Source organism: Lycium ferocissimum, chromosome 1 (genome assembly GCF_029784015.1).
Source record: "Lycium ferocissimum isolate CSIRO_LF1 chromosome 1, AGI_CSIRO_Lferr_CH_V1, whole genome shotgun sequence".
Taxonomy (NCBI): Eukaryota; Viridiplantae; Streptophyta; class Magnoliopsida; order Solanales; family Solanaceae; genus Lycium; species Lycium ferocissimum.
The window spans coordinates 68,157,899-68,185,122 of record NC_081342.1 but is presented as its reverse complement, the minus strand read 5'-3'; the positions used below and the strand labels follow the sequence as shown (position 1 = coordinate 68,185,122).

The following is a 27,224-nucleotide window of genomic DNA, read 5'->3' as shown; positions in this document are numbered from 1 at the left end:
ATTCGGTACTATGATATACTATGCTATGCTATGATACTATGATATACTATGCTATGCTATGATACTATGATATACTATGCTATGCTACGATACATTATGATATGATATAAATTCTATTTTCTATGCCTATGAAAAGAAATGTTTTGTTTTCAAAAAGGAAAAATAAGCATGCATGATATCCGGCCTGAAAAGGGCGTTCCTATGCACAGGTTACATTCTTACCTCAGTATATATATCCATGACCCCTCGATATTGTTACTTATAATCTATGCTCTTGTTTATGTTATTTTCTATGTCTTACATACTCGGTACACTATTTGTCCGACGCCCTTCATGTGGGCGCTTGCGTTTCATGCCGCGGTCGTCGAGATAAGCCGGAGTTGATCACACAAGAGTTCTCTCGGCGATTTTGCGGCGCTCCGGTGTTTCGGAGCCCGGTTCCTTGGTATTACTTTTGTGTATATATTCGGGCACCGCGATGCTCGGCCTTCCTATGTATATGAGTACTATGTTTAGAGGCTCGTAGACAGATATGTACAGTAGCTATTGTACTTCTGATTGTCCCCGTCGCTGTATAGTATGATCGCGAAGCTTATTAGTCTATGTTCATAATTGTGCTATTTATGTTATTGCTAGTGGAAAAAAAAAAAAAACGGCGTAGTTCATATGTGCAATAAGAGTCAGCGGGTTCGCTCGGCTCCGATTATGGGGTCGGGTGCCCATCACACCCTAGTAGGGTCGGGGTGTGACATATAACATCCCCGACATTCATAGGCGGGCTCGGGACGGTTTGGTACTTGCCCGTGGGCCCGCAAGACGTTCCGTTGTATGGTTCTAACAACTTGTTAATATAACTTAATATGGCTAATAATCGACTTCCGAATATGATTACTCACTTATCGTTAGGTTTGAAATAAAGATTCGTATATATATGATTACGATACACGATTATGATGCCTAAAGTTCTATTTGATAAGTCTCGGATAATATACGGAAGAGATTTGACACAGGTCAACGCCATCGGCTTATAAATGATAATTTGTCGATTATTAGTTAAGTCCGTGTAAATGTATGAAATGAGAATCCGTATGTATATGATTTTGAGATATAACTATGATTGATAAAGTTTTATTTGATATGTTTCCGAATAATATCCATGAAGAGAGTTGCTATGACTAATGCTATTGGATTGTGAAAGATAAATTGTCGACTATTCGTTAAGTACGTATGAATGTGTTGAATGGCATATAGATCCCACGATTCTGCTCGTGCACATTTTTGTTACTCCTTTCGCCGAGTCCCGGGCCGGTTACTATCGTGCGCACAATTCGAAGTATGATGAGCTTCCGAAGTATGATGAGCGCCTAATATGATATGATATATTCTTAGAAGTATGATGAGTTTCGATATTACGGTGTTATGACCCCCCCCCCCCCCCCCCCCCCCCCCCCCCCCCCCCCCCCCCCCCCCCCCCCCGGGTACCATGGTTATACGATATGATGTGTGACGGAGATGCGGGAGATATGAAAACTTCCGAAGTATGATGAGTTGTGGCGCCCAGCGGAGGGGCGACCACGTTAAAATCCGCCGGTCCCGATATGGACCGCATAGGATATATGATATGATATTCCGTTTGATCGATGATATAATGATTTGATAATGTGGAAATCGACAATATAATGAAGTCTTTTTTGATGATGCGATATTCGATGCTATGATAATCGATGACATGATAATCGACGATACGATAATATGATGATTCCGTTCGATGTGATGATATGATCTATTTCTATACTTGTTTTCTGTGGTTTTTCATTAGGTTATGATTAATTAATGGGTTTCTGCTTTACATACTCGGTACATATTCCGTCTTGACCCCTTTCTTCGGGGCCGCGTTCGTACCGCGCGTACGCACACTGTGTGAGTCAAGATATTAGCGAGAAGATGTCCCAGGCGGGATTGGCGAGCTCCACCTTCTCCGGAGTGCGAGCGAGTCTATGTATATATGTGTTATGTTATCTGATTATGTTAGAGACTTTGCAGACAGTGTCATATGTATAGTATGTCGGTCTGTAAGTGGCTCCATAAGCCGTTGTAGTGCTAAACATGATATTACAGATTTTGTACGTTTGCAAGTTTTATTTGATTTGAAAAGGATATAAAGTATGTTTGTTTTTCGAAAATTTTCATTATGCAGTTATGATCGGGTTAAGGGCCCGTTATGGCTACGAGTATTACGATAGTCGGAGGGTTCGCTCGGCCCTAGATAAGGGTCGGTGCCCATCACACCCTATCGGAAATTGGGGTGTGACAAATTGGTATCGGAGCGAGGTTCGTCCTGGGGGTTGTACGCAAAGTCGTGTCGGTAGAGTCCCGTTTATGGTGTGAAGCGCGCCACATTTATAAACGAGAGGCTACGGGGCATCTAGGATGGTTACTCTTCTTTGGCATCTTAGATCGTGCTGTAGAGCCAAGTTATAGTAAATTCCCGACATCGACCCTTGATTTCGGCAGAGGAATGACGTTGACAGGCGGAAGCGATCAGCGGTATGGAAGGTTACAAAGCACGCAGGTAAGTAAAGATACAAAAGATATATGTCAAGTAAGGTATTGGCATACGATTGAAAGACAAAGTTGGAAACTGAAAAGGAAGGTAAGCAAGAAAGTGTGACACGTGTAGCCGCATCGAGCATATGAGGTAAATTTAATATTTTCGGACTCTTGTGAATATTGAGAGCCCTGTGTGGCGATGATACGATATGATATGACATGATATGTACATATGATGATGGCCACCGAGAGGCAACTTTGTTGGTATTTCACAACGTGCGAGTTTTGGGATAGTAAGAAATACAGAGGAAACTCTGCCGAAATTTTTCTGGAAATAATGCGAAAGTGAGATGTAAGTTTGAAACATGTTTGAAAAAGGTCGTGTCAATAGTAACGATGGGAGTCGACTGGGCTACGAGTATGGCTGCCTTCTAGGAATAAGTTAAACAAGGAGTTGGTGATAATAGTAAATAGGAGGCCGATGAGGATATGGTAATAAGGAATTTGGAATGGATTGGCGATGTTAAGAGATGACTTGTGACGCTAAGAGATGATTTAGAAAGGATCGGCAGGTTTGGATAAAGTGACATGACTAAGATAAGGGTATGAAAAAAAAAAAAAATTGTGACGAATAGGAACGTATTGATAAGACAGCCGGTGAGATGTGTTGTGAGGGCATTTCGGGAATATGTTAAAGATCCCAACTTACTCAATATTATGTGCTGAAGGTCGTGCGGTGACATGGACGCAATCATACGGGCGCTAAAGCATCGTATTTCCTCAAAGTTTCAAAGTTAAGCCTACTGGAGTGAGGCAAATTTCAGGATGGGTGACCCCCTGGAAGTATTTTAAAAATTTTATGAAATCTAGACATAAGGAGTAAAGAAGAAGTTGGAGTAACCTAAGAGGAATTAGAGTATGCAGGGTGACCAGAAACCTTAAGAGGACGCGTAGAACGAGCCGGATTAAATCGGTAAAGAAAAGGAGTTAATGGAAAGAGGAAATAAAAGGGAGCAGGACAACGGTATAGTAATAGGTTAAGACGTGTATAACTGAGGGCACGAGTACCATAAGCGGCAGGATTGTGAAAGGCTACGTTATAGAAAGATAAGAAACAAGGCAGAATGAATGCTAAGAAATGCAGATGATACGGATAAAATGTGAACGAACAAAGTACGTTCGAAAATGAGAAAGGACTATGTAAGAGTAGTGTGTTCGAACGACACGGAGAGGTAGCATAAGAATTCTCGTGTGCGAGAGAAAAGAAACGAACATGAATGGATAATGGTATAAGCATACCCCACAAAGGGGGGGAGCGGGTAAGAGAAATGCAAGAGTGGGACAAGAACGACGATACGATAATGTGTTTGGTATGGGCATCGGGCTACCAACGAGCCCCCCCCCCCACCGAAGTAAGTAGTGAGATCGGAAAACTAACAATAAGTGTATAAGGGTCAGGATGGTGTTTGAGGCAGTGTGAGAAGCTTTGCAAAAACCTCGAATGACAGGACACTAGAAAATGAAGGTGTATGAAGAGAAAGAGTATGACAAGAGAATGGTATTGGATAGCCTAAGAGATAGTATGAAGGATGGCGATAGCTATGAAAAGGGAGCTCCCCCGAGGCACTTATGAGACCCCGCAGGACTAGTCGAACATTCGAGGACGAATGTTCCAAAGGGGGGAAGGATGTTATATCCCGCATTTTGTACGACGGAATGACCCGAGACAATTGCAAAGAGTTATGGACAAGGTTATCTCTCGACTTTGTTTTACGACAAGTGGCTTATGATTTTGTTGGAAGGAAGCATTAAGGAAAAATTTGGGACTAAAAATGCATTATGGAAAAATTTGAAATATCATGAAATTAGAGTGAGATGGGCCATGGCCACATGGAAGCTTGATATATATACATGGAATTAGATGACATGTTGACCATATTAGTCATCTTTTATTATTTAAAGAAAATTCTAGAAATTTGAAGAAATTTGGAGGGAAAGGAAAAAAAAAAAAAAAAAAAAGGAGACAAAGGTGGCCGGCCATGTGCATGGCATGTGCCATATATTTATATATATGTATAAGCAAAGACCATACAAGTCATAATTTCCCTAGAATTTTCAAGAAACATGGAAGAAATGAAGAAGGAGAAAAAAAACGGCCAAGAGAGAGGGGGGGGGGGGGGGGGTGGCAACCGGCCCCATGGATTTGATCAAGAAAAAAATTGTTCTCCTAGCTTTCCTACTAATTGAAAGGTCCTCGTCGACGTGGAGTAGTTGTTGGAAGAAGAAAACCATTCGTTTTGCAAAGATCAAGGCCTAGCCGAGAAGAGGAGGTGAAGGAACAAGGTATGATTCAATCTCATTTTTCATATGTTATGAGTGATTAGTGTATGTTGTGAAGCATGAAAATGAATGAAAGTCATGGAAGTGGGGAGGTTGAAGTGTAGCCGTGTGGGGGTGTAGGTGTGTGGCCGTGTGATATGTGTGTGTAGAGTGAGTGATTAATTGATTGAATTTAGCATGCTTGTGTGTGGTTGTAATGTATAGAAAATGCATGAAACCCTTGAGATAATATATATTGATGTTGGGCCGTGTAGGGGCTGCTTGGTATGTGAGAAATGAGTCAATGTTATCTAGAGTTTTGATTGTCGTCGTTATGAATTTTATGACGAAGAATGAAGGTTTGATCACTTAGATTGAAGAAAAGATTGTTGTGGGCTGATTTGGAATGTAATGTGATTTTAATGTAGTTCTTGAACTTAGAGAAATAATGTTGTCGATATATAGAATTGATGATATAGTTGGTGAATTTGGAAGAGAAAAGTGTGTTGTTATTGTTCTAGTTGAGTTGGAAGGCTTCGGGCAAGATTGGATGTTGGTTCGGACATCTTGAATTGCCTATCGATATTGTTATTGTGATTGTTGGTTTGGTTGTTGTGATTTGGCCGAGTTGAATTCTCGGGGTGGTTGGAATTATAGGGGAAGTGCTGCCGAAATTTCGGTAGATAGAGTGACGGCTTGAAATTGGGTTCTCTAATACTTATGGCTAATGTTGGGTGTCCAATGACATTTTTGTAGATCGCGAGAAGCCGAGACGTAAGCGTGGATTAGATTAGAGGGCGGCCAAGGTATGTAAAGCTCACCTTTCTTTCTTTGGCATGTCCTAGTTAAAGTAAGCTATGATATGATCCCCGAGGTAAATCTACTCCTACGATCCGAGCATGTCCGTGATTCTTATATGCCTCTTAATGTTGACAATTTTAAGGTAATAAAAATTATGGTCCTTATGTCTTTTGTATGCTTGGAAATAAATGTCGCCTAAAGAATGTTGTGCTTAAAAGGGTTTAGAAACTACGAACAACCGTAACTTTCACATATGAGCTCGGATCGCTCCGAAACGCTCGTGGAAGGTTCCCTAATGTATAACATCCCCGACATTCATAGGCGGGCTCGGGACGGTTTGGTACTTGCCCGTGGGCCCGCAAGACGTTCCGTTGTATGGTTCTAACAACTTGTTAATATAACTTAATATGGCTAATAATCTGACTTCCGAATATGATTACTCACTTATCTGTTAGGTTTGAAATAAAGATTCGTATATATATGATTCTGATACACGATTATGATGCCTACAGTTCTATTTGATAAGTCTCGGATAATATCTGGAAGAGATTTGACCTGGTCAACGCCATCGGCTTATAAATGATAATTTGTCTGATTATTCCGTTAAGTCCGTGTAAATGTATGAAATGAGAATCCGTATGCATATGATTTTGAGATATAACTATGATTGATAAAGTTTTATTTGATACGTTTCCGAATAATATCCGCAAGAGAATTGCTATGATTAATGTTATTGGATTGTGAAAGATAAATTGTCTGACTATTCCGTTAAGTCTGTATGAATGTGTTGAATGGCATATAGATCCCACGATTCTGCTCGTGCACATTTTTGTTACTCCCTTCGTCGAGTCCCGGGCATGTTACTATCGTGCGCACAATTCGAAGTATGATGAGCTTCCGAAGTATGATGAGCGCCTAATATGATATGATATGTTACCGAAGTATGATGAGTTTCTGATATTACGGTGTTATGATGTGTCCGGTACGCCGAGCCCCTTTTGGCGGGCACCGTGGTTATCGATATGATGTGTGACGGAGATGCGGAGAGATATGAAAACTTCCGAAGTATGATGAGTTGTGGCGCCCGAGCGGGAGGGCGACCACGTTCCGTCCGCCGGTCCCATTATGGACCGCATAGGATATATGATATGATATTCCGTTTGATCTGATGATATAATGATTTGATAATGTGGAAATCTGACAATATAATGAGTCTATTTTGATGATGCGATATTCTGATGCTATGATAATCTGATGACATGATAATCTGACGATACGATAATATGATGATTCCGTTCGATGTGATGATATGATCTATTTCCTATACTTGTTTTCTGTGGTTTTTCATTCCGGTTATGATTCTGTTAATGGATTTCCTGCTTTACATACTCAGTACATATTCCGTACTGACCCCCTTTCTTCGGGGGCTGCGTTCATGCCGCGCAGGTACACCCAGGTGAGCTGAAGATATTAGCAGAAGATGTCCCAGCGGGATTGGCGAGCTCCACCTTCTCCGGAGTGCAGTCGAGTCTATGTATATATGTGTTATGTTATCTGATTATGTTAGAGACTTTGTAGACAGTGTCATATGTATAGTATGTCGGTCTGTAAGTGGCTCCATAAGCCGTTGTAGTGCTAAACATGATATTACGATTTTGTACGTTTGCAAGTTTTATTTGATTTGAAAAGGATATAAAGTATGTTTGTTTTCGAAAATTTTCATTATGCGGTTATGATCGGGTTAAGGGCCCATTATGGCTACGAGTATTACGATAGTCAGAGGGTTCGCTCGGCCCTAGATAAGGGTCGGGTGCTCATCACACCCTATCGGAAATTGGGGTGTGACAAAATGCTCGAAGTAGATATACCTCAAAGTTTAATGGCTCTTCTGGCTTCCAATTGATGGGAAAGCAGTTAATTAGGAGGAGTCATTTGAAGCATTTTGATTTCTTCCACCTTTTGAGTTTGTAAAAATGGTGGTGGGTATAGTGGTGTAGTAATGGTGGAGGGGAGATGCAAATGGTGAAAGATGACATGGAAGGAGGGAGGGTTAAAATTAGATTTGGACAATGAGGTGGCATGCCACATGGCATTTTCTTCATTAAAAATATTAACCTTGGTCAACTTTAACGGTGGAGGGGTTATATTTGTGCCCAAAGTATAACTGTAGGGGTATATTTGAACCCAAAATATAACGATGGGTATATTTGACCCTTTTCCGTATATTTTATCTTCATAGTAGTGCATGCTCACTTCCACAAAATGGTGGATGTGACCCCTCACGTTGATAGAGTGGTTATCTTAAGAAAAAATTTAACTTTTTTTATATTGAAATAATATAAGAAAATAATTGAAAGATAAAGGTTTACTACTTCAATTTAATTCTTGCAGTTTTGGAGATGGTTACAATTTTCCCATTTTGTCGTAATTATAGGAGTTTTCAAATTTAAAATTCGCAGCATGGAAATCACTTCTACTAAATTCATGAAACTTTTTTATCCGCGATCATAAACAATTTTCAAATTGTATCAACATTAAAATTTCAAATTCAATATCCTCCTTCTGACAGCTTTTTTTTTCACACCTGTAAAAACAGAACAAATATAACCATGGCATGTTAACATCAACATATCTTGTGGCAGGAAAAATAGAACGTGCATTAATTTCTTGAAGCAAATCCGATCGATAAAAGTTGCTGGGATTGATGCCTAATGGCATTACAATCGCCAAATATTTGGTATTTCACATAACGTCGATACCTTTAGTTCTACAACGTTAATTTTATTGTATTTGTCCCTTCTATTATTCATGTGCTCTTTTACTGATTTTTATATTAATAATTTAATATGATGTTAATTGTTCTATTTCATGTCAACCCGTTCTCAATGCCCTGTTCCCCACAATGCTTGGTGGTACTTGTGCTATGGCGCATTTGGCTGCGGTAAACACTGATTAGTCAAGCTCTTTCCAAGGTGTGTCTAATATTTATTCACATTCGATTAGGAAGCTAAATGAAGTTATTTGTTTCATCTTAATAATTAATACAGTACTCTAACTCAACCACTATTGTTTATGTTGGTTGTGGGTAAACAGGAAATGAAATGGCAGAGGTATGGAGTCTTCACTCTACTTATGAGCTCTTCTTAGCATGGTTATGGTCCATTTCAATGTTACAGTAAGTTGTTAACAAGTATTAAGCAGACTCAGGCAATGTTGGATAATTTGAATTTTGTTCTTTGTAACTTGCAAATAAAATTGACGTTCACACAGCATGATGGTAAGTGTCCGGAAAAGTATCTTCATATATATATATATATATATATATATATATATATATATATATATATATATATATATATAAAAATGTCCTATAGCTTCTTCTTTTATTGATAATTTTATGCTGGGAAATATTTAGTTTACATCAAGACAGTTTTTTATTTTATCTAAAGATAAGAAGAGAAAAGTGAGGCGAGTTGAACTAAACTATTAAGGATAATATTACTATGATATTAGTACACCAACATTGTTAGTGACCGAAAAAAGACTCAGATTTTACCATGGAGATTACTTTGGAGAACCCAATTGTTATAGTGTCATTTTCTAACGAACCAGATGACACTAAATTCAAAGGCTCGAATAACGAATGGCTTGAGTACCCCCTGAATTCAAGTACATTAAACTTGGTATTTAGACCAAAAATAAGCTGGAAAAGAAAGAGTATCCATGTCTTTCTTTATATCAATTACGCTTTAATCACAATTTAGGAGAAAAATAAGATTATGTTCATGTGTTATGGTAGATATTTAATATTCTTATTTGTTGCATGATTACCACAATGAATTTAGAGTAGATGTGTGGCAAGTTGTTGATCTTATTCTCTTTAATTTAATTTTTCAGCTGATACAGTTACCCTATTATATTTCATAATAAGCATACTTTCTCATGTTATTCTCGCTCTTTATCAAGGTTTCACTTTGATTGAATGGATGTTTGAGTATAAAGTGTAGTAATAGGAACGACTCAGAAGACCACAAAATAATCTGTTTCATATGGCATTTTGCATGTTTTATATTTCAACTTTTGTCAATAAACAATTGTGATAAGCCCCTTTACATCTTTTATAATGCATTGGAGGATGAAGGCTCATTTTGTACAATTGCGGCACGTACCATATGATCGTGAGCAGCACATACCTTATTTCAATTTAATTGATTCTATTGCTCACAATCCCTCTGTTGATATCAAAGAAGCTCGGCAGATTTGCTTCTTAATTAAACTTATTTATGCTACTACTTTTAGCTATTTCACCTTGAACTATGTATAACTCTTGAGTCTTACCTTGTTAAGTTTTTTTTTTCTTTTTCCTGTTAAGGTTGAAAGCCCTTGCTTCTTTATTTTGACAAGGACAGGTCACAGGGGTCTTCAAAGGGAAGAAAATCCTAACAATTGTCCAACGAGTCTGGTGAGCAAAGGATATGTTTGAAATTTGAAATATGATGCATCTACTTTTTTTTTCGTTATTTTATGATGCATATTTATATTCTTTTTAGAGAAAAAACATCATTTCCCCCCGAACTTGACACGAAAACTTACTTTAGCAGCTAAACTTAAGTTGTATTTATATACCCCCCTTAACAACTTTCATTTCAATTATTTACCACCCTGAAAAAATAATACCACTCTCACAATGTGAGGTGTATTACATTCGCGTCACGTCATTGCCACATCGTTGCCACGCCGTTGCCATGTCAAAAATTACTAACCCTTCATTTTTTGTTTTTCTTTTATTATTTTTTCTCTTTCTTCTTCTTTCCCCCTTTTCTCTTTCTTCTTCTTTCTCCTCAACCCCCCGCCGCCGCCACCACATCAACGCTGCTGCCGCCACCACCCCCCGCCGCCACATAGCTCAGTTCGTGAAATCATGGGCAGTTCGTGCAATTTCTACATTGTTGTTAAATTCCATTCCTCATGAATTTCCATGAAATTTAACAAATGGCAAGAGGAGCGGATTGGACAATTTTCATGAAATTTAACAAACAACAATTTCCATTGTTGTTAAATTCCAGTCCGTGATTGAACATAGCCCGGAAAGGAAGAAATTGCACAGTTTGTCCTTCAAATGGCAATTTCTTCAAATGGGTGGGGCAAGAGGAGCTTGGGGGGGGGGGGGGGGCAAGAACAAAGAATAGCACAAAAATGAAGAAATTGTATAGCACAGTTTGTCCTTCAAATGGCAATTTCTTCAAATGAGTGTCAATGGCAATTTCTTCAAATGGGTGGGGGAAGAGAAGCGAGTTTGGGGTTGGGGGTGGGGGGAGGGGGGGGGGGCAGCAGCAATAAGACAAAAAATGAAGAAATTGCACAACACAGTTTGTCCTTCAAATGGCAATTTCTTCAAATGGATGTCAATGGAGGAGGAGGAGGGTTGTGAAGAAGACAGTGGGCGGGGCTGTGGGGTGGGAGGGGGAGTTGTGAAGAAGATGGTTTTATTTTTATTTTATTTTTTAATTGTATATTATTTTTTAATTGTATATATATATATATATATATATCAGCGGGCCCACCTTTTTGTGTGTTTTACTCTCTTAATTTTTCTTTTTAAATTTTTTTTGCCACGTCAGCATTTGGGGTTGTATTTAATTGAAATGAAAGTTGTTAAGGGGGATATATAAATACAACTTAAGTTTAGCTGCTAAAGTAAGTTTTCGTGCCAAGTTCGAGGGGGAAATGGTGTCTTTTCTCTTCTTTTTAATTCCCACTATGCCCTCTCAAAAAATTTATTTCTGAAAAAGAATAAATGAATAGGTATCCTCTGGCATATTTACACTATGATCCATTTCTGGACAACCATAAAACAAACACAAGGGTCTTTTCAAAGGAAAAATAACTCAAGTATGATATTCATTATCTGCAGGTTGTTGACATTGTGGAAGAGGTGGTGGATACATCTCGAACAAGGAGCATATGTCATGACGTATATCTAGTCAAACTCTTACCATAATTATACTTTAGATATATTAGAAGATACCAAAGTATGCACAAAGAAAAATCATTTCAACGACCGTCGATACATCACAAAATGCCCAAAGTTGTTATGGTTTTCGTTGTGGATAGCTTTGCATCATTGCATTCTCAATATTGGTGAAAACTTCTTGATTTGCTTCTCCATTGCAGAATGCTCTAATGGCCAGATTACTTGTGGTCATAGCAACGCGGGAAAGAAAAAACAGCACACCGTTGTGCTTACCCTGTTAGTAACTTTCTCCAACTAATAAATAATTGATTGTTCTGATTAAAGGATAAGACTTGGTTAGTGGTTTTATGAAAATGTTCTACCTGATTAGAAACATCTCAACTCAAGTGACGTTTATATCCAAATGACTAATTATGTGATTATTGGCTAGCTTTTGAGCGTGACGTTTATGTCCAAAAGTTTATCTTAAGTATCCTGAACTCCCGGATAATCCGCATGACCAGTTGATGAGCTACTGTAGATCTTTATTTTTTTCTCTTTTTGAAAGTGTCGTGGATGATTGCTTTACTTTGTTTACTTAGTTTGGTCAGTAGTTCTGTCACGTTAATGTTTGTAAATGTTTAGATAGCATGGTTTAAATTGTATTGTACCATCTTTAGTTTTTAAGAATCTGTATTATATCTTGATTATGTGATTTTCTACAATATCGTGAGGTTGTCTACTGCGTAATGGTCATAATCGAAGATGGCGATGTGTAAAATCTATATTAAATTTCTTTAGTGTTGTTTCTAACATAAATCCTTAATTTGTATTTTTGTTATCTAATGAACTTTATGCAGTCATTGAACGAGGATGTTATGGAGAATCAACAACGAATTTAGAGGTTTTTATCAGACAAATCTAACATGATTTCACTTACGACTTATTGCCTCCACTATAACTACATGTTTGTCTCATTCATTTTTAAAATTTTTATGACATGTTTGATATTATGTAGAGAGATATTTATGCTTCTATCCTTTATCACTTTTACTATTAAGAGGCATGTAAGTGCGGGAGCAGGCTGAAAGTACAGGAGCAGGTTGAATATGCGACTTTTCCATTTATGTATCTTCCATCACGATCTTATGCTATTGGATTTATGTGACCGATATCCACGCCTTTGGGGCAAAGATTGTTTCGTATAAAAATGTATACATTTATCTTAGTACCATTTGAATGATAGATTTGACGTGTGTTTAGCTACACATATTTCAAGTGCATTCATTTGTTCCGAGCGAGCTAAAATTTTAACCTGTACCAAATTAATGTTATTTTCTCTAATCACTTATGTTAGAGAAAAGATTATGCAGTTACACTTAAAAAGAACTTAAGTTTGGTTTGTGTTACATACATAATATTTTAAACATAAATAATTTTAAGCATAGAAAAAATTTATTGAAAAGCAAGTAAATTATGTGGTTACACTTGAAAAGTTGTTAACCGTTGCAGATTAAATAAATGGGGTTATTATGTTGATTTTTGTTGTTCACTTTGCCAGATGCAGGATGAATACATGGAATACTTATTTGTTCAATGTGAATTTACAAAGAGGGTATGGCTAAACTGTTGGTATGGCTTCACAAACAGAATGTAGGAGCTGCAAATTGGGAGCAGTAGTTGTAATGTCCATCATTTGTGTTTGGATTGAGAAAAAGTTTAGGATTTTGAAAATAAGAGTAGACATTGGGAATGTATAGCAAATGAGATAGTTTGTGTTTGTTATTTTGCCCAAATGCAAAGACTTAGGTTCTAGGTGAGAAGTTGCGATATGAGGTTTTCTGATCTTTTGTTAGTGCTCTATTTTAGATAATTGGCTTTGATAGCCTTACTATGAATTTGTAACTATTTCAACGGTGATTATACAAAATGTTAGATATAAATTTTCATAAATATTAATATTAAAAGGGGAATAATACGGTTCCATGAAAAGCTAACAATAATCTGTCCATATTTATGTAATCTATGTAAAGTTAGCTATAGTTATGATGCACTTTCAAAAGTCAAATTACGTATTTCTATTTTTCATTTTTTGCTTTTTTCAGACCGAAAAATATGATAAGCTAATAAAAACTCACACGTTAACTCAACAATACTACATAAGGAATAAAATGATGAAACAATAAAAAAAATCAGAGTAAAAATATAATTATACAGAATATTAAAAATAATAATTATTAAATCAAAATAACAATACATTTTATAACAATCACTTCACCAATTATTATTATTATAAGTGAACACAAAACTTATTAAGTTTAAGCTCTATATATCTACATCAATAAAGATAGAAATGTTATTCCCTTTTATAGAAAACCCAAAAATGTTGAAGGGAAGAAAAGAATAAGCAAAAAAATTAAAAATTTACAAGTAAAAAATAAACACATATGTTTTTCATAATTTAATTGGAGAGATTATTAAACATATATTCTCATATATTCTCTTAATTATAATGTATTTTTATTCGTTTTGAATCAAGTTCTATATATGTTCGAGTTATTTGTATCAAAAAATATATATGCTCAGATTTACATATGAACAAAATTAGAAAGAACTAGGACAATATATTCTTCTCTCCACTTTTTTTTTTTTTTTTTTTTTTTTTATAAATATCCGCACATCGCGCGGGTACGTATACTAGTTATAGTAAAATACATACTTCATTTATTAATTCTTAAGGGGTGTACAAAGTTAAAAGCGGACAAGTAAAAGTGAACGGAGAGAGTATTTTGTAATCTCAAGCTTAACTTTTCAAATCGAGTGATTTTATATGTTCTTGAAGTCCGATTCCTTTAAGACTTTAAATGTCGCCCTTTTTCTTATTTAAAATATTTAAAAGTTGTGTATTAAAGCACAAATCAAAAGTCTGTGACTGTTACTTTTATAAACTTTTTTTATGAGAAAAAAGGAAATTGCGGGTGTTGAGGAATGATTTTTGAATCAAAGTAAATTTTCAATCTTCAAGAATAAAATACAGACTATAACATCAGTAAATACTTGATTGAGGTGATGGGTGTTCAGATACTAGATTTATATCGCTGTAATTTAGACCTAATTCATGCAAGTGTTATGACAAGATATAGTGGGTAGACTTACGTTGATATAAAAAGTTCGTACTAATTTTTAAATTATCATTAATCTTGATTTGAAGAAGACAAAATTTTAAAAATTATGTGGCACAGTTTAAATTTCAAAAGTAAAAAAATGAACGTAATTTTTTGATCGAGAATTCGGTCTTGAAATCTTTATTTTTCTCAATTTTTCAGATTTCTCATTTAAATAGTTTTCAAATCTTATATCTGCCAGACTGCCACTCACCCATCATCTTTATACTCTGTAGTCTGTATTCCGAAGATTCAAGATTTACTTTTGAGTGACAATTCATGCCTCCACAATCCACACCCACAATTTCCTTTTCCCATAAAAAAGTATGTCTTCAGTTTTCATTGAAGCACTGTCACAACAACGACTACTATTTTACTGTAGTTTGTATTCCGAAGATTCAAGATTTACTTTTGAGTGACAATTCAAGCCTCCACACCCACAATTTCCTTTTCCCATAAAAAAGTATGTCTTCAATTTTCATTGAAGCACTGTCACAATAACGACTACTATTTTACTGTAGTTTGTATTCCAAAGATTCAAGATTTACTTTTGAGTGACAATTTATGCCTCCACACCCACAATTTCTTTTTCCCATAAAAAAGTATGTCTTCGCCACCAAGCACCACTCACAAAAATGACCACTATTTTACTGTAGTCTGTATTCCGAAGATTCAAGATTTACTTTTGAGTGACAATTCATGCCTCCACACCCACAATTTCCTTTTCCCATAAAAAAGTATGTCTTCAGTTTTCACTAAAGCACTGTCACAACAACGACTACTATTTTACTGTAGTATGTATTAATTTTCCCTCTTTGAATATTTTCCACCTATACCTATTGTTAGTAGTCACCAAACTTCACCGATGGAAATATCAAACGGAAGAGTGTTGTCATATATTTGTGTTTCTTTAATACACAACTTTTAAATATCTATATTATAATAAAAGAAGGGTAGTCTAGCTTAATATTAAGGGAAGTGGCGTAATATGAACAAGCCACTTGGCAACAAATTCTCTTTGTATCAATTTTTTTTTTAAAAAAAATAACTGCAATTAAGATATTACCATATGAAAGAATCCTGCAATATAATTTAAAAAAATATTCATATAATATTATTCCTTATATGAACTTTAGAATATTTGCAATTCAACAATTACCATATAAGAAATAATATTATATGACAAAGAATATGCGGACAATAATTTTCCTTATAAGGAAATTAGAACATTTTCAATTCATGTTATCATATAAGGAATACTAGGATATAATAATAATAATAATAATAATAATAATAATAATAATAATAATAATAATAATAATAATAATAATAACAACAACAACTCTATATCTATATCTATATTTTATATATATAAAAGGAAGATAGTCTAGCTTAATATTAAGTCAAGTGGCGTAATATGAACAAGCCACTTGGCAACAATTTCTATTTATATCAATTTTAAAAAGAAATTATTAATTGAAGTTCAAATATTACCATTTAAGGTATAATGTCATATAATTCAAAAAATATTCATATAATATTATTCCTTATATGGACATTAGAATATTTGCAATCTATGTTATAAGTATATTATTCTTATATTACCATATAAGGAATAATATCATATAATTTTTAAAATATTCATATAATATTATTCCTTATAAATTTACTTCCTTTTTCCTTAACCTACAACTTTTCTACCAAAGACCGTTCTTTATATCATTGGAAAAAAAGGATAGCCTAAATATATAAATAAATCAGTAAATCCTTTTTAATAGATTTCTTTAGTTTCTAGACGCTGTTACAAACAGAATTGGAAGAAAATGGTGACGAAGGCAACCATAAAGAATATAATAATAATAATAATAATAATAATAATAATAATAATAATAATAATATAAGGAAGGTAATTGTATTAAGGTTAAACCAAGGGTAAGCTATTAAATAACCCAGGAAAATTATAAGACTTTTAATAAAGTTATACCTAGACTATTACAATTAATTAAAAAGTTATAGAAAGAAAAATAAAAATTTAGAAAAGACATAGACATAGATAAGTTATGATTGTTTATATTTTGGGATAATTTAAAATATAAAATAAATGAATTTACTTCAGATATTAAAAAGTTAAAGACTTCGAAAATTTAAAAAAATTCAAGCAGTAAAATAAGATCTTCAATAAAATAATTATAGAATATATAAGTAAGAAAAAGAATTATCCTCGGAAAACAAGAATCAAGTTTGGGCTATTAAAGGAAAATTGACAATTCATATGATTTTCTCACTAAATGCTACATTTACTAATAATGTTATTAGATGTAGGGAAAAAAGGATGTAGTATGATTTACTTTTCAAATTTAAAATGAGACTTGACTGTTCAAGGCTTCCAAAAATATGGTAATGGGTTGTCTAAATTCAACATACAAAGAAAAATGAATTGTTTCTTTTCGTTTGAACTAAACACTGAATGAAATATTAAATAAAATATCATAATTGGGGAAATAATATAGAAAGAGGAGGATAGAGATAATGCAACAGAGGAAATATTTATTTGCCTATTGCATATAATACAAAAATAAAAATCATTGAAAATTTGACAGTTTTTTAACAAAAGAATATGTATATTATATATAAGGTAAGAAAAAGAGTAATATTCGGAAAAAATATTTAGTTTTGGGCTATTAAAGGAAAACCGGTGACCCATATGATTATCTCACTAAATGCCACAACAAACAATTAGGTTATTAGATGTAAGGAAAAAAGATATAGTTATGAATTACTTTAATATTTTATATAGATATAAAAACTATATCATATATAAGGTCAGGAAAAAAAATATGTTTGGAAAAAAAGATTTAGTTTTGAGGTATTGAAGGAAAATAGACAATCCATATGATTTCCTCTGTAAATTTTACATTTAATAATTAGGTTATTAGATGTATGAAAAAAAGATGCCATTGTGATTTACTTTTCAAATTTAAAATGGGAGTTGGTGGTTCCATACTTAACCTCCTATATATACTCTTCAAATAACACATAAGTTAAATTAGGTTTTCCGCTTAAAGTTACTCTTCTTGCCACCGCCACTTCTTTAAAAAAAGACTTTTCTTCGCCTTCCCTTTCTAATAAAAGGATCTGCCATTATATATGTATATTAGTTAAAAGAGTCTCCATTTATTTCAAATTATTTTTTTGAATTTCATTGTGTTTTATAGTGCCACAAATATGGGAAGGATAAAGATAACACTTTTTTTTGTCTGAGTTGATTGCAATTTTTTGTTTAGTTTTATTTTCGAATGAATGATTTTATGTGGCTTTATCTTGTGATGTAATTTTTTATGATCTAATTTACATTATATCTCTCTCATTTTGTTGCATAGGTTATTTTCATGTTCTTAACTTTTCATCCATATCTCCGGAGAATTTATATCGTAAATTTTCTTCTTTGTATATCTTTTATGTCAATGTAGGTCATATTGCTTAATTATTTTTCCTATCATATTAGCAAAAAATAAAAAAAGAAGCTTTATTATAAGCATTTACTTTTCTTAGTTGCTTTGTGGATTTTAGAACATCTTATAATATTTTGGATTGTAGAAGGCATTAATTTCTTTTTTGTAGTGTTTGAAACTTGGACGGAGGAGTAGGAATTGGTGACGGCGGTGCTTAATTGTTATCGTAATTTCAAGCTATTATTTTATGGCAGGAAAGATTAGTGTTTTGGATGCTATCAATCTTGCGATCGCGGCTTGGACGACAAATGTTCAGCAAGAGATAATAGCAAATTGTTTTTGACACTGCAAAATTCGTTCGGGGGATGAAGCCTCAAGGAATTTAAATGAACCCACTTGTGAAAACGACATTCATGAACTTGAGGTCATGATTAATTATCTCGGTTAACGCAATAAAATGGATGTCAATAGCCTGTTGGATTACCCCGGTGAAAATGGTACATGTTCAGAGGTCCAGAGCTTAGAAGAAATTATGGATAACATCGGAGAAAACAATGTTGATGATGAAGTTGAAGACGATACAATACCTTTGGAACCAGTTACGCGTAAGGAAGCACTTATCGAGTCTAGAACTCTTCACAATTTTTTGGTGCAGTTCGAGAAGACAACACCGGAACTTTTGGATGCAATAAGAAAAGTTAAAGATGAGCTTCAACTAGATTTAAATTTTAACAAAAAATAAAAAAACACTAGAATCATATTTCACTAAATTGTCTTAGATATTTTTGTAATTTTAAAGAATTCTTAATTTATAATATTAATGGGACCATATATTTATATAGGGGTCTTCCGAAAATATATTATCTTATCGAAATCTGTGATTGTTTACACTGGCCCAAGTCGCGACCGGAGAAAAATATTATCTTAGAAAGTTTATTAATTTACCGAGTATTAATTTAGAGAGGTTCTACTGTATATATAAAAAGATTGAGTATAAAATCAAATAATTAATATTCACCGTGCATCGCGCGGGTACATATACTAATTTTTATTTTATATAATAACAATCGTGTCTCGGGTTAGTTTTTGCACCGTTAATAGATGTTTGGACATAAAAATGTGATATTTGAAAAAAGGAAATATTTAAAAGTTGAAGATGTATTGGACATGTATTTAATTTGGAAAAAGAAATTAAAAGTTTTGTGAGCCAAAATCTATGACCAAATGACACCTTTCATCGAGTACTTATTGTTTTTCACCGACATAAGTGTCAATTAACTTTGATCACTAAAATTTTGTTCACGAAATCATCTACTCCTTATGTCCCAATTTATGTAACAGTTTTCATTTTTCGTGATCAAGTTATGTGAACTATAACCAACCTTTTGAAATGTATCTTTCCAAAACTTTATTCTCTTCTACAGCTCTTTGTTTACTTCTACCTTTTTTCTAGGGAAAATGGTCAAAAATATTCCTCTATTTTGGAAAAAGGGCTAAAACTATTCTCCGAACTTATTTTGGGTCAAAAATAGCCCTCTCATCATTAAAGTTTTCAAATATACCCTTGTCTTAACGGAAATTCCCAACATAACCCGATTTTATTTTCAAACTCGCTCTATTTATACCCGACCCAACTAAATAAAAACTCGTATGGGTTACCTACACCTGTGCCTAATGGCTCTAGATGTAGTACTCGGGAACAAGTTGGTCACATATCAGTTTTTTATGTAGTTGGGTCGGTTTTAAATGAGCGAGGTTAAAAAATGAAATCGGGTTATGTTAGGAATTTTCGTTAAGACATGGGTATATTTGAAAACTTTAATGATGGGAGGGGTATTTTTGACTCAAAATAAGTTCGGAGGATATTTTTAATCTTTTTTTTAAAGTAGAGGGATATTTTTGACCCTTTTCCCTTTTTTTAATCATATCATGGAAAAAAATGATTATCGAAAAGCGAAAAATATCACATAAGTTAAGATTAAGAGAGTAATATATTTGCCAAAATTGAAATTTCGATTCTAAACTTCTCTTAACTTTTACTCACTTTATGATATGTCCTACCCTTGAATTTGAATACTGTTTTGGCTCTTCAATAATATCATTTGGGTTCTAATATTTGTCACGTTAAACATATTGGGACTATGACAGCTCAATGATTAAGATGTTACAATTTTGAATTTGAATTGTCCAATTACGAATTTTAAAATCAGTAATCAAATGGTCAATGAAATACCGCTTTAAACGTTTGTTAATTTTAGATAATATTTTCAATTCATTGATTATACACCAAATTAATATTTTTATATAAAAACTTTTTTAGAAATTATATTTTAAAAAATGACTCTTGTCATACAATACACAGTCAGGAGTAGATGAAAAAAAATCACCAAAATTGGGTCGTGAAGTCATTACCGAGTAGAAATGGCACCAAGTAGTTGCTTTCATCACCTCCTATTTAAATATATTTATTTCTTAACACTATTTAAAGTTTAGCTAGTTTTGATAGTCTTCATATCGTCCATGTCGTTGTTGTTGCTTCTTCTTCTTCTTCAAATCATCGGGCATGGGGTTTTTGAAATGCTAGAGCGTAAACTTCATAGATCCTAAAGATTTGAAGTATGAACAGCCAAATGCCCAAAAACAAATTTTTAAATCTCGGTCTGAAGTTACGCCTTGATAATTTTGAAACTTCCGGCTCGCGATTGAAACTACAGACCTGAAGGTTTGAAAATTGATTCAAGGTGGCTAAAACTAACAAATTTGAAAACTCGAATATTCTTTAAATAACACTCCTAAAAATGATTATTTGTGAATTCACCATTATTCCTGATTTTTAGGCTATGATTCTCTCTATTGGGTAGAAATAACATTCTAGCCACCTTTTGGACCTAAATCTGAACATAGGACTATTATATTTGAGTTTCATAATCAACACGTGAAATTTATTTGAATTTTTCCTTAAGGCATAGCTAAAAGTCAGCCCCATAAGGCATAACGTTTCTTTAAGGCATATAACTAAAAGTTTGCCTTATAAGGCAAAGTTCTGCCCTCTTCGACGGACTTTTAGTTATGCCTTAAAGCAAAGTCTGTCGCATAAGACAGAAATTTTTGTAAAGTCTTGCCTTGCGATTTTTTTTTTTTTACTGAACTGGAATTCGAACCCAGAAACTCAAGATATTTTTGGACACCTTTTCGAGCGAAGGACAAAACTTAGACCAGTAATTTGAGGGACAAAAATGAAAGACCACCCCAAAAGAAGGATAGTCAGCCCATATAATCATTAGCCCAATATATTTTGGCCCAATTACAAAGTGAAAAAAAAAAAGAAGCTAAATAGTAATCACCAATCAAAGTTGATTTTGATGAAAATGACTATCTTCATGATCTGAAAGCAGAAATTTTCACCACCAAGAACGGAACTTTTCAGGTGATCTAAGTTTATTGTTCCTCTCATTATTATGGGGTCTCAATAATTCTGTAATTTCTCCACTTTCCATTTCCAGCACTTAATAGTAATTAAATTCTGGTGAAATGTGCATTTCTTGAAAGAATTCATTGTTACGTAGTATATTGATAAAAAGAAAAGGATCTTTGTAGCCATATATGAATTTGTTGTTCTCAAACTTTTATGGGGTCTGAAAAAGTCTGATGAATTTATTTTTAGTTTTCCATTTATCAAACTTAAAGAGTTAATATCCAAGGTGGTGGACATTTGCATTTGTTGTGAGAATTCATTGGGACTTATATAGCCAATTTTAACTAGTTTTAAGGATAGAGGTTTTAGTTGATTGATCAATTGAGTGATTCATCAGAATCTTTTTTTTTTTTTTTTTCTGGTTTGGATCATATAACTTGTGAATCTCCTTATATGAGTTTGTTGTTTCTCTCAACCCGCAAGGGTGGCTGAGTTGGTTGAGCACGAGGCTTTCATAATGGAGGTCTCAGGTTCGAAACCCCCTTCCTACGACAGCAGGGGATTTACCTTCTGGGTCGAGCTCGTCGCACGGGGCTTGCCTAGTGCGGGTTATCTCTCCTGTGTGGTTTGCGAGCTATTGCACAGGAGCTGGGTTTACCCCGTGCGCACTCGAAGGGTAGCGACTGCGGGTTCCCATGTCATTAAAAAAAAAAAAAAAAAAAAAAAGAGTTTGTTGTTTCTCTCACTTTTATGGGGTCTCAATAAAGTTCTATGATTATCTTTAATTTATTTTTATCTTTCCAGTTCTCACAGTTAATAGTTAATATCCAAGGTGGTGAGTGTGACATGTGCATTTCTTGTGAGAATTCATTTGGACGTTTATGGATATAGATGACTCATATAGTCAATTTTAACTAGTTTAGGATTGAATGTTTAGTTGATTGATTCATTTATTGAGTGATTCATCAAAATCTCCCCTTTTTTTGGGATCTTTGTAGCACCGGAAGGATCATAACTTGTGAATCTCCTTATATGAGCTCTTTTGAAACTAGTTTCTTATGGAACCTGCTGATATTATGCATTCATGTTACATACTTTCTGAAAAGGGTAGTTGGAATACAAAGGGAATTATCAGTTTTGAGATTAATCCTGTCCCTGATGCCAAAGACTCAGGTGGGGTGGACTTTTTCTAGCTACTCTTTTTTTATCAAGTTCACCCTGTAAAGTTGCCGTAATGATGGTTTCAAACTACTACATACATCCCACCCAAAGACAAACGGTAAATGAATAAATCAGCTGAGACTTTTTCTAGCTATTTTAGCCTTTTCTGGGAAAAGTTGTTAGTTTTGGGATTGGAATCATGTCTAAAGGTCTTTTGTCGGATGAACATTGTTGAGAAGTGGGGGAAGAACTTAAATTTCTCTCGCAATTTGTTCTGGGGATGAGTTAGGAAACTGTTGGGAGTTATAACTTTTAGGCGCTTTTGTTTCTTTTTTAGTTTCTGAATGGTAATTCCTAGTCATTTACTAAGAGGTAAGAAGATTGCACTATTGCTTATCGAATTGGATATACTGACTGTTTTCTAGTGGAGTCACTTTGAATTGAACTGCTTTAACTGGCCCAAAATTAGATTAAGTTAGATGGGGATAATTCTTTTTCCTATCCGTGACTGAAGGTGTTTGTCAGGTCATTTGTATGACCGATGAACAGTTTAATCTTTCCCATGGGTTTACTTACGATTAGTTTATTTCCCACTCGCAATATCATCAGAATTTATGATTTGTGTCGTTTTAGTGTTCTCTCTTTACAATAGAAATGGCATCATATATATAGCTTAATAGAAGACTGGAAAATTTAAGATGGCACGGATGATGAAGTGGAAGGCTAATTAGAATGGATCTGCTTACTCATCTGAAGGCTGCATTGTACTCTTTGAATAGATGAGACTATGTTGGCCCTTTCAGAGTTGGTGTTTTGTGTATGCTACTTTGATAGTTTAGTGTTGTTCAGCCATCTATATATACCGACTAATGTGGAGAGACTTCTCAATTGTGGTAGGCATGTACCAAGGATTAGATTCACTTCACCCAATTTAAGCTAGCCTCAGTATTTTATCTCCAAGTGCTTTTGTTTTTCACGCTTACAGCTTAGTTTTCTACCCCTTTAAACAGAGTAATTTCACTATAGATTAGGGAAATTATAATCTAGCTGCCTTTTTGTTGGAGTAGTAATTTAGTTCTCAGAAAAGTATTTTCTTGATCTCGAATTTGACTAAGTTAAGCATTTTCAAACTTTGATGCTCCCACCATTATCTGCTATCTGAGAGGACATAACTTCTCTTTCTTGGGAAGCATGGGCCCTTGTTAAATTAAATTCTCATTGATTTAGAAATGCTACGGGTCAGTTTTATTAGATTTGAGATATAGATTGAAATTGAATGGATGAACTTGTATTGTGTTTTTAAATAACAAGCAAGTTTTTTCATGAAATTATTGCCTAATATGGTAATATATGGCAAGAACGCTTCCCTATCATATAACTTTTTATTTTGCGATTCATCACGTGGAGTTCCTTTCAAGTAAAGTATAAAGTTTAATAATTCTGGAAACTATACCTTTTTTTATGACGGAGAAATCCTGGATTTAGTTTGCTTGGCCCGGGCTCGAAGCCTTGAACTTGTTACCTAAGACACAAGTCCCTCAACCTTTGCCAATTGAGCTGACGCCTGGGGGCTATATCTTATTCTGATGGGCCGTTTTACATATCCGCTGCTTGGATGAACCCTAATTAGCTCACACAACTAGTATTTAGTTAATCTGGTCTGTTTAGCTTGAATTCAATCTTGTCTAATTTAGTTTTTGGGTACTTCGGTTATTCGGCTGGGTGACAGCTTTGATCATTTGGGCATGAAACCACCAGAAATAACTGAAGGTTTTTTCATGATAAGAATATTTATCAATTCATTCTATATCAAGGGTCCTTCTCTGATTTTTCCTTCAAATATGAGGCTATTAGGATCTAGTCATCTACTGTTGTCCAGATATTAAGAGATGTCAGCCTTACAATCAGGCCACCATACTCTTATAGTGAAGGGAGATAAATATATCTACTGAACTCTGTTCTTTATTGTGTTCCGACATTTTGTACGCTTCATTTTGGGATTTTTTTTCTTATCAGACATGTTTGTGGAACAACTATATCTAATACATATCCCAACCGTAAATGTGTGCTTTGAGGATCTTATATAGATGGAGTTTCACTTTGTATTTATAGCTGGAAGATCCTAAATGTTATGGTCTGACCACGTTGATGTGTCCTGCTTGTTACATTGAATCTAGATAACATTCAATTTCTCAATGAAACTCTATAAAGACACTGGTATTAAGTTTTTTTGACAAATCAGTTTTACATACAAATATATGACAGCTGATTTGCTCATTTACCTGTGTCTTTTTGGAGGCTGGTTGCTGTAGTTTACAACCATCATACTGCAAGTGACATCTATATAGGTGAAGTTTTGACATCTTAGGTTCAGCAATGTGTTGAGCGAACTGGTCATGTAGCTTTCAGAAGTTTTGCTTCGCATGACATATTGATGAATTATTGGGTAGATATTGAATGTAATCTGTTCATTCACATGGCATTTTACCAGGTTAATGACCACATGTTGGGAGGCATGGCTTAAGATCAACATGTAGTGGATAAGTAGCATTTCTTCTCCTTTTTCTTCTTCTTCGCAAGGCAATAGACCAGATTAATGATCAAAGACATGAGCTAAGCTAAAAACATGTTGAAGTGAAACTCTGTTAGAAAAATAAGGGAAACCTTACGGTCTTTTAAACGAATGAATTAGACAATTAGAGTGATACTTGAAGTTACAGTTACTGTGTCGTTGAAACTATGTTCTTGAGAGGTAGGGGATGTCTTAAGAGTTGGCTTATAACATATACGCACTTTCTGGTCATCAATGTGATATCCTTCTCTCTTTTCCTTTTAGTCCCTTGAACCTTGTATTTGCAAACCTATGGCCAGGCCAAAATTTTTGTTTTAACTCTCTTCTTGTTAGGTATATAAGTTCTTAACTAAAACATTCTTCTTTCACAGGCGACACAAGTAGAAGAGTCTCAATGGAATTAGCGGACAGAGCTGTTGGGCTGCTTTTAACATTGACTAGTTTGTCCATTTTCACATATTATACCTTCTGGGTCATCATTCTGGTCAGCTCATATTCTCTTCCATTCCACTATGTAATGAACCTTTGCAACCCAAGTTTTACATGGGGATTGACGTCTATGTTGTTTTGTCCTTTCAGCCTCTTGTTGACAGCGATCATTTCATGCACAAGTATTTTCTACCACAAGAATACGCGATTCTCATCCCTGTATATGCTGCAGTGGCGCTCATCTGCTTGTTGAGCGTGTTTATCGGATACGTTATGCTCAGGTCCAAGAAGAAGAAGGCGTGATGTGTAGCTGTGGCAAGTCCATTTTTTGGCTCTATCAAGTTCATGATAATTGATAGTCTTTTCTATTTTCTTTAGCTCCTCTCTTTTTGATAGCCCGTGTCATAGATCACATAGATTTTTCTCTATTATTGAGTTCACTGTTATTTGGAACCTCTAGATATGATTTTTAGTTGTCACTGCTTACTATATACAGACTGATGATGACCTGAGCTGAGCTTAAATGAAGCAGTGAAGATTCGTATAGTCGAATCCAACTTGTTCGAGATTGAGGCATCGTTATTGTTGTTGTTGTTACTACTCACTACATACAGACATTAGACAGAACATGATTGATTTATTCTCTTGTTATTAGCTGGAGGACTGTGGTCAATGCCAAAGTTTAACAAAACAAGCCTTTTGGTCTCTACAACCACCATTGTATCATGAATCACTCACCTTAACTAATGCGTGTGAGTATCCCTAGTAGATTAGAGAAAAAGCAACAAAGTTTCCACTTGTGGTTGGTCTGCAGTTTTTTAGCCGGGTCCGGCAAAACCCAATAGCTTTATTAAGAAGTTCACTAAATATGTATGGTGATCAAATTCGGACCCTCGTTATTAGACCCTTTTTATTTTTATTTTTTATGACGGTGGTCTTTGGACCAACTTGCGTGCACTTCTACTATTCCACCAGGTAAATAGCACGTGAGGTCGATGTGCTAGATTCCAATCTGAAAACCTATGCTTAACTAATGTAAAGCGAAATTGTAATTAATGACGCTGCAACCCAAAATGCCAATTTGTTTTTGTAGTAATAGAAACCTTTTGAAGTATAGCTATTTTTCTTTTAAAATTATATTTAAAATATGTCCAAAGCTGCAATAATAATTTTTTTCTTAGAGTAAGCGTTCAAATAAAAAACAGGTCCAAATGGGATAGACGCGTGTGCTGCTCTACCCTTGGGACTACAATTGACTCAGTAAGAATAAAGAACTCAACTATTGATGCAGATTGCTCTGATGGAGCACAGGTTCTTGATCGACTTCTAGTTGTAGTGGATCTTACTTATATCGATCTTAGTGCTTTCCCATGATTCTATTTGTGAACGATCTTTCCTTGCTTTGAGG

The 27,224-nt window shown here is 34.7% G+C and overlaps 1 protein-coding gene and 1 pseudogene across 1 annotated transcript; both read left to right on the top strand.

Moving 5' to 3' along the window:
* The first annotated feature begins 18,486 nt into the window (after nucleotides 1-18,486).
* On the top strand, nucleotides 18,487-19,095 carry LOC132066960 (uncharacterized; annotated as a pseudogene).
* A 2,475-nt stretch (nucleotides 19,096-21,570) lies between these two features.
* On the top strand, nucleotides 21,571-26,187 carry LOC132058430 (dolichol-phosphate mannose synthase subunit 2-like). The gene is made up of 3 exons (XM_059450934.1): nucleotides 21,571-21,671; nucleotides 25,764-25,871; nucleotides 25,967-26,187. The coding sequence occupies exons 2-3, from the start codon at nucleotides 25,782-25,784 to the stop codon at nucleotides 26,117-26,119; spliced, it is 243 nt and encodes an 80-aa protein (XP_059306917.1). The 5' UTR covers nucleotides 21,571-21,671; nucleotides 25,764-25,781; the 3' UTR covers nucleotides 26,120-26,187.
* Nucleotides 26,188-27,224: the final 1,037 nt, after the last annotated feature.